Source organism: Nyctibius grandis, chromosome 16 (assembly GCF_013368605.1).
Source record: "Nyctibius grandis isolate bNycGra1 chromosome 16, bNycGra1.pri, whole genome shotgun sequence".
NCBI classification, from domain to species: Eukaryota; Metazoa; Chordata; class Aves; order Nyctibiiformes; family Nyctibiidae; genus Nyctibius; species Nyctibius grandis.
Window position 1 is genome coordinate 11,298,108 of NC_090673.1, and position 8,885 is coordinate 11,306,992.

General features: G+C 44.4%; 1 protein-coding gene across 1 annotated transcript; it reads left to right on the plus strand.

The window, feature by feature from the left end:
* Window positions 1-220: 220 nt before the first annotated feature.
* Window positions 221-8,020, plus strand: SET (SET nuclear proto-oncogene). The gene is made up of 8 exons (XM_068413879.1): window positions 221-618; window positions 2,035-2,092; window positions 2,902-3,044; window positions 3,758-3,861; window positions 4,035-4,148; window positions 5,723-5,893; window positions 5,994-6,140; window positions 7,103-8,020. The coding sequence occupies exons 1-8, from the start codon at window positions 261-263 to the stop codon at window positions 7,124-7,126; spliced, it is 1,119 nt and encodes a 372-aa protein (XP_068269980.1). The 5' UTR covers window positions 221-260; the 3' UTR covers window positions 7,127-8,020.
* Window positions 8,021-8,885: the final 865 nt, after the last annotated feature.

Genomic DNA, 8,885 nt, shown 5'->3' on the forward strand with positions numbered 1-8,885 from the left:
GCCAATAGGCACCCAGCGTGGGGTGGTCGGCGGGGGCGGGGCCAGCGAGCGGCCTCTCTGCGGCTGCGCGCGGGCCGCCCGCGGCGAGGAGGCGGTGCTAGCGCCTGCGCAGAGCGCTGCGCTCGACGGCTCTCGAGGAGGGGAAGAAAACGCGCCTGCGCGTTCCGCCGCCCGTTGCTCAGAGCCCGGGAGGGAGGCTCGGTGCGCCTGCGCGCTGCGGCCGCCGTCCCCCCCGTGCCCCGGAGGGGGGGTTGCTGCGCATGCGCGCCGCGCTGCCCGCCCCTCGCCAGCAGCAGCAGGAGGAGGCGGCGGTGGTGGTGATTCTGGCTGTGGAGAGCGTGAGGCAGTGCGAGCGCCGCTGCCGCCCCCTGTTATCCGGGAGCCCCAGGTCCGGGCGGAGGAGGCGGGAGCACCCCGGCGGCGGAGGGAGCCAGAGCGGCGGTGGCAGCAGCAGCAGCAGCAGGAGGAGTCTGTGCCCGGCCCCCCCCTCCGCTCAGTCCCCTTACAGCCCCCCTCCCTCCGCGCTCCGCTCCGCAGCCACCAACATGTCGGCGCCGGCGGCCAAAGTCAGTAAGAAGGAGCTGAACTCCAACCACGATGGGGCCGACGAGACCTCAGGTGAGGCCGCGCCGGGGGCGGGAAGGGAATGGCGGCAGCCGCCGCGGCCTCCGCCTCGCACCGCGCCGCACCGACCGCCATTTTCCCCAGCCACACGGGCCGCGGCCGGGCCGGAGGCGGGAAGAGCGCGGGGTCGGCCGGGCGGATGTGCAGGCCCGAGCAGCAGCAGGAGGAGGCCATGTTAGCGCCCTTTTGTCTCCGCTCCCCGGCCCGGCCTCCTTCCCCACGGGCGCAGGCGGGGCCGGGCGGGGGGCGCTGCGGCCTTGGCGGAGCAGCGGGACCCCCCCCCCTTCCCGCCCCCCCCTCCCGGAGCAGCATCCGCGGAGCCTCATTGTGCTCCGCCGCCGCCGCCATGATGCTTCGCCGCCTCCTGGTCTCGGCGGCGCCGCGGCCGCGTGGTGCTGCCCCGCCGCGCGGGGATGGAGCGGCGCCGGGGCTGCGCCGGGGCCTGCCCGCCCGGGGAGCCACGCGGTGCTCGGGCGGCGCGGCGATGGGGCCGCCCGCGCTGTCCCCCACGTGCGATCGCGGCCGCTCCGGGATTTTTAAAGGTCGCCGCGCCGTGGGTTTCCTCCCGGCCGCCGCCGCCGCCGCAGGAAGGGCGCAGCGCTCTCCTTCCTCCTCCCATCGAGTCCGCCGTCGCGCCCCGCGGTGCTGCGCCCGCTGCGAGCTCCGCTCACACACGTGCTTTCCGTCCCCGTTGTGGGGAGGGGGCAGCGCGTCCCCCCGCGCCGCTGGGGAGCGGGCAGAGCTGTCCCCTAACGCGGGCTGAGCCGTGCGGGAAACTTACCGGGGGAGCAGTGAGCGTGCTGCACTGCTCCAGCGACTTCCCGCTGCCGTTCATTCATCTCCCTGCGCGATGGGTAAACAGTCCTCCCGGAGCCGAGACCTTGCCCAGACTTTGTCGAGGGGAAGTTCCGATCAGAAAATATCTGCCGAACGGCGACTCTGAAGTCTTTTTTGCTTGTAACCGCCCTTTCCAACGTTCTTTTCGGTTCTTAGAAGGCGGCGTGTTCCCGGTTACACTATTTCTATTGATATCTCCGTTCTCTCTAAATGATTTAACGTTCCTTCAAATGTGTTGGTCTTAGCACATACGGCTTACAACTTTTTAATTAAATTGTTATTAATCTGTCATGATTGACTTAGCATTTAAGTTGACTTGTAAAACTGTGTAGGGGAATGTGAGCTGTGATTTCTAGGGGTAAACTCGCTCCGAGTGCTGTTCCGTCAAACTTTTCTGCATGTCAGCCGTAGCACACCCTGGAAGCAGCTGAAGCTTTAAGGCCTCACGACATTCAATAGAAATATCTGCGTACTTCTAGAGTAGATGACTAGAAAAAGTCTTAGCGAACACCCCAGGTGATTTGTCAGACTTGAGAATGAAGGGATTTTGATGCATTTTTGTTTGTTTTTCAGAAAAAGAGCAACAGGAAGCAATTGAACACATTGATGAAGTACAGAATGAAATAGACAGGTAAACGTTAACAAACTTTTACAATGTTCTAGCAGAAACTGAAATGTAACTTTCAAAAATACAAATACTGAGTAAAGTAAGCACTCAGTAGTAGTTCTCCCTCTCTTTAAACTCTGCCAAGATATACTTGTGTTCTGACTTGGTTAGATGTAAGAAGTATTTGTGTATGATAAAAAAAATTGAAGCAGTGTCCTGGTTTCTTGTTTAATTGTGTATAATTAAAAAGGTAGAACTTGAGTTTAAAATTATAAATTAATTGTGATAGTTTTGATAATAGAGGTTTATTTTATTGGTTTTTCAAGTTAACGTGTATGCTATTTTGCAAAAATATTTTCATGTTTGTAAGTAGACCCAAAAGCTTGGTTGAAAATTTAGCTTTTGTTATACTTTTTTATTACACATTAATGTGCTTGTAGAATAATATCTAGAAAGTGTCACTGAAACATGAGTTTCGTATGCCAAAACTCTCTGTGGGGTCTGTGTCGGTATTTGCCTGGATCTTATCTCCAAGCACGCTGTCCTACAAAGACTGCAGGTGGCTGTTGAGGCTCTGGCCATGTGAAGCCTTTGCAGTATCAGGGCTCTGACTTTTTTAAAAAAAAGTTAAAGATCAGTGAGATTGCTTCTGGTGGTGTGTTTCTTAAGAGCTGTTACAGGTTTGGGCCTCAGTTTTTTGTTTGAGATACCTCATTTGTTGAATGTGGCAGACTAGTCTAATCAGAGCCATTCAGTTTTTAGCAATCTGCTGCTGATGTGTCTTTAAATTTCAGTTCTCTCTCCAGTGGTTAACGTGGCTCTTTCTATTACAGACTGAATGAACAAGCCAGTGAGGAAATTTTGAAAGTAGAACAGAAATACAACAAACTCCGCCAACCATTCTTCCAGAAGAGGTCAGAATTGATCGCCAAAATCCCAAATTTCTGGGTAACAACATTTGTCAACCACCCACAAGGTATATTCTTAATAGCCCTCTTTTTTTCTGTAAATTCAGCGCTTGCTTGCTTGTTATGTGAGTGTCTTGCACCTCTGAGGGTTTTCTAGAATTGTTCCTGGGCATATGTTTAAACAGAAGCCTGCTTCATATGCAAACACGTGCTTTTTGTCCTAGAGTGCATTTTATAAGCTTTTTATTTCTTGCATTTGTTGATTAAAGGAACATCTTGTTCACTAAAATCCCATATCGGTTTTCTTTCTGCGTTTTAAACAACAAGTTTCCCACTTTTCTTAGTTAATTGGGCCCTTTAAAGAAAAAAAAAAAAAGAGGGTTCTAGTTTGGGTTTTTTTTTAATGGGAGGTGAGCGCTTTAGGACTCTTGACAGTAGGCTTTCTGAGAGGACAAAAGAAATTTGTAGACTGCTTAGATTGGGCAAACTACCTGTGTGAAAATGCGTTTCAGAGAGAAGGGTAGATGTATGCAGATAGGTTTTGCTGCTTTTTAACATTGGACTACAATAAGCAAATAGAATGTTTTCACCTCAGCAAATGCAAAACACGTAATTGCTAATAGTCTGTTGGCTGGTAACTTGGAAAAAATGGGCCACAAGAAGCTGGCTTGGACAGATGTGTTGCTTTTCAGATCTTCCTTACTATGAATTTCCTGTACTTCCATCTGCATGATACACGTTTCATAGCTTTGTTAATGTGGGATTCCTAATTCTGTCTTAGTATCTGCACTGCTGGGAGAAGAAGATGAGGAAGCACTGCATTATTTGACCAGAGTTGAGGTGACAGAATTTGAAGACATCAAATCAGGTTACAGAATAGATTTTGTAAGTACTTTAAATAATTCCTTCACTTGTGATTTTTCTGGGGTTTTATAATGTAATTGCTATTGGGTTGTAGTTTGTAACTTAATCTCTTCCGTTATCCATTTAGTACCAGGTTTGACTTGGCACGTGTGTTTACATCATGTGGGTTCTAACTCTTTGCTTTCACTCCACAGTATTTTGATGAGAATCCATACTTTGAAAATAAAGTTCTCTCCAAAGAGTTTCACCTCAATGAAAGTGGAGACCCATCTTCAAAATCAACTGAGATCAAATGGAAATCTGGGAAGGTACGTACCTGTGCATCTGGGAGAGGGGATTGCTGCTCTGTGTGGTACCATCACTTTCATCATGTGCCTTGTACTTTTGTCTTTTGTATTGAAGCTGCCTTGTCCTCCCTTTTCTTCGCCTCTCAACCCCCTGGCCACTTCTCTACATACATAGTTCATGCCTGTCTTGCAGGGTTTGGAATATACCCAGTTCACACGGAGATCGGTAGTGAATCCTCTTGCTCAGTTGGGCACCACCATTAAAACAGTGAAAGCACAAGTATGACCAGGTGGAGAGATTAACCAAGTGCATTAGACTGTCTCTCTTTGGTGTGGATGTACACTCTGTGTTCTGTTGTTTTCTTAAGATAACTGTTGAATTAGGAATTCCGAGGACAGCAGGGTTTTGGGGGTCTGACAAGGGGGTGTGATTTTTTTTTTTGTTGGTTGGTTTTTTTTCCTCTTTTTTTTTCCCTCAACTTCATTGCCAGACACCACATCTTTGGAGAAGTTGCAGCCATGCAATAATGTGGGCCTGTCTTTCATCCAGACAGTATTCAAACATAATTAATTTGCTGTAGTTAGTTTCTGTAAAAGTTAGGAGCACTTTCATGTTATCCTGAAGATTTTGAAATGAGTATTTAGAAGTAGAACTGTGGTTTGCAGTTAAGTCGCTGCTTGTTTTGTCACCCTCAGACTGAGGAGAAAATCTTTTTTCATTGACAACTAGAACTTTTCCTCTTGTACAAAAAGTTACAGTTGGCTACAAACTAGCCGAATGATATTTACAATATACCACAAAATCAATGTGAGTTCTGCTATTGTTCTTCATTAAACAGTCTAAACCTATAAATGTTGTGATTCTACCAAGAATGCAAATACTAGAAGTTTGGAATTACCATATGATCAGAGAAAGAATGGATTTAAATTGCAGATAGTAGTTTTCTTTTCAGATTTAGCAAACAGATTGTTGCAAACTTATTAAACTTCTGGGGTAAGGTGGTAGATACAGGACTCATGTATGGTCTTGTGACCGCATGTTTTGGTGGTTTGTGTAGTTTTTTTCACTTACCACAAAGTATGGCCTGAAGACTTCAAAATGGGAGATCTTAGGATAGGCAGTTCTTTATCTCAAGTTAAAGACACAGCTTAGAGGTGTGGAGACTTTCTTAAATTGTGTGTGCGTAGTAGTCGTAGCATTTAACTACAATTACAGCTGCTCTTAGAGTAGCATTTAGCCATTGTGAGATCCTTTCAGTTCAGTATGTCATTAAACACTTGTCATACTTCCATGTGACAGGAAAGCATAAATCAAATGCAAGAGCCCTTGAATTTTCAGTGTTTCAGTGGAGGTCATTAAAAGAAACAGGCGGTTTTACTGTTTTCTCACGTTCATGAGAAATGCAAGTGGCTGAGTGGTATCGTTTTCTGTGAGTCATTTGGGTTCCAAATGTTTCTTAAAGACTTCTTCCTGAAAGGGGAGTAGTAAGTGACGACTTCTGGTTGTTCAGACAAGTACGTTTCTAAATGGTGCTTATTAAAAAAAAAGCCATCTAAAGTCCACTTCTTTGGGAACTTGTTAACTTTCTTTTCAGGATCTGACAAAACGTTCAAGTCAGACACAAAACAAAGCCAGCAGGAAGAGGCAGCATGAAGAGCCAGAAAGTTTCTTTACCTGGTTCACTGACCACTCCGATGCAGGGGCTGATGAACTAGGAGAAGTCATCAAGGATGACATCTGGCCAAATCCATTACAGTACTACTTGGTAAGTGGAGCGCTGCGTTGTTGATCCGTACGTGTAACAGCACTGTGCAAGTGAAAGTGAATTTGATCACTGTAGTTAATGTTGCATATGTGTCTTTAAGGTTCCTGATATGGATGACGAAGAAGGGGAAGGAGAGGAGGATGATGATGATGATGAAGAGGAAGAAGGATTGGAGGATATTGATGAAGAAGGAGATGAAGATGAGGGGGAGGAAGATGAAGATGATGATGAGGGAGAGGAAGGAGAGGTGAGTAATCTTACCCCTTACACCTTCCATCTCTGGTGTCTGAGAATCAGAAGAAATTTCTAAGAGGAATCTTGTAAGAACACTGAGCCATTGTTACAGAGGTAAAATAGTTCTTGTACAGTCACTGACAAGGTGATTGGAGGGGAGAAGCAGAACTGTTACCACCTTAACTTGTGGAGTGGTTTCAGTGTAGTAATAAGTACGTTGTGTATATGAGAGACAGTGCAAATAAGTAGTTGTAGTAAATTTGCAAGGGAAGTGCTCTAGATGAGTTAGGATATTAGCATAACAAAATCCTTATTTAATTAGCGAACATTCTAGCAAGGCTTTACTTGTAAATAGCTTTTGTTCATGCATCCAGTTCTGTCATCCTCCCACCTGTTGGTTTACTTCTACTTATTGCCAGCTTAGCTAAGACTCTGTTAGGTTCAGGAATTAGAAGTTTCCTTTAGAAGCAAGTGGGATTCCAGGGACATAATTAAGGGTGTTGGTAACTTAAAGTTCAGAATGTCTTTGTTTCTTGTAATTGGGCGTGGTGTGTCTGAATTTCAGCAGCAAAATACTACTTGTATTGATATAGGAGGGCTGTTGTGGGCGCCAGAGGACTGGGCTCTATTATGTAACCTAGAATTTAGCATCTGAAAGTTGAAGCGTTTTGCTCTTTGGAGTTGAAAACGAGGGGAAAAAAGATGACCCCTTTGCTTTCTAAGTGTTAAACTTAGAATCACTACAAACATTGACTTAAGTCACAACGGTTTTTCAAACCTGATGTTTTTTCATTGGGACATCCAGTTATTAACTCATTTCTGTGTAGACAGGTACTCATGGCAAGTGTTACTCCTTAGTGAAGAGTGAAAGAGAGTCTGCAGGGTTGTAAAACATTCTGGTTATTGCATTTGAAAGTTCGTACTATCTGAAGTTTAGTGATTAGGTTTTTTTAACTGTTGCTTCTCTTTCAACAGGAGGATGAAGGAGAAGATGACTAATTGAACACTGATGGATTCCAAACCCCCTTTTTACCTTTTTAATTTTTCTCCAGTCCCTGGGAGCAAGTTGCTGTCTTTTTTTTCTTGTGCTCAGTCGCCTTGTTCTCTTGAGGTCTCTTTTTCTCTCCTCTACACCATGGTTCACAATTTATTTTGGGGGAAATACCTTGAGCAGAATACAGTGGAAAAGAATCTACCAGTTTCTGTTCCAAGATCGTTTTTATCCCTTTCTGTCTCAAAACAAAAACTGTTTATGGAATCAACACACCATGTTCTGTGGGAAAAAAGAAAACCTTCTGCTCCCTTCACTCTGCTGGAAGCTGAAGAGTGCTAGGCCCCTGTGTAGTAGTGCATAGAATCTAGCTTTTTTCCTTCTTTCTCTGTATATTGGGCTCGGAGATTACACTGTGTCTCTATGTGGATATGGACAGTTAGCATTTACCAACATGTATCTGTCTACTTTCTCTTGTTTAAAAAAAAGAAAAAACTAAAAAAAAAAAATAAAAATTAAAAAAAATGGGGTTATAGAAGGGTCAGCTGGGGTGGGTTTCAGATGTCTGGGTGGGTTACGTGGGCATTTTGACAACATGGCTTCTTCTCCTTTGGCATGTTTAATTGTGATGTTTAACAAACATCCTTGCAGTTTAAGATGACACTTTTAAAATAAAATCTTCTCCTAATGATGAGTTTGAGCCCTGCCACTTGATGGAGAATCAGCAGAACCTGTAGGATCTTATTTGGAATTGACATTCTCTATTGTAATTTTGTTCTTGTTTATTTTTAAATTCTTTTTTTTTTTTTTTTGTTTCACTGGAAAGGAAAGAAAGATGCTCAGTTTTAAACGTTAAAGTGTACAAGTTGCTTTGTTACAATAAAACTAAATGTGTACACAAAGGGACTGGTTGGTCTTCACTGAAAGAAACAGTTTTAATATCCTGTTTTGAACTTGCTTGTAGTTTCTTGGCATTTTTGGGGGCATTTGGTCAGTATTTATGTAGTGCAATGCAGCATTGTGGTTGCATAGACTGATAATCAGTGAATTTAGTTTCCACTATTTCAGTACTTGTAAATTGTTCCATTTGGTAGTTACTGCTGCACACTCCGTTTCTTGAATTACCTGACTGTGTAAGACAGGGCTGTAGGTGCATATGCCTTGTGTGAAGACAGAGGTTTATATTCATGTTTTGCAAAAAGAAAAAACTTGATTCTTAGATTTTTTTTTTTTTAAGTAGTAACTTGCAGTACTGTATCTCCGGTAAATCAGTTTGCATGATATTTTCATGCAAGCTCAGAATAAAAAGACCAAGGGGTCTTACAATGAGATTTGGGTGGTTTTGTAAGTCTTTTCAGTTGAAAATAAATCTTAAGTGCAAGCTAATTTTTGGGCTGTTTCAAAGAGCAAGATTCTAGCGAAGCTCGTGTATAGGAAGTTGCTACTTCAGTGCTTTCTTTCCTTGGTAGCAGCATGTATATATGCTCTAGCTATACTGTACTCCTTTTCATTTTAAGAGACTGCATTTGAGTAGCTTGTAACAATTTCACACAGAGATTGTTGGTACTGGTATTCCACAAAGTGTAATGGAAGTTGTTTAAACATGCTGTGCTTCTGAAATATTTAAAAAAATGTTGTATCATCTAATCTAAAATTCAAACAGCTCGTTCTTTTTGGATGTGTAGAAAAGACTGTCTTCTGGGAAGACTTGCTGTTATATTCTCTGATTCCTTTTCCTCACAGAATTTGCTGTAGTCAAATTCAGCT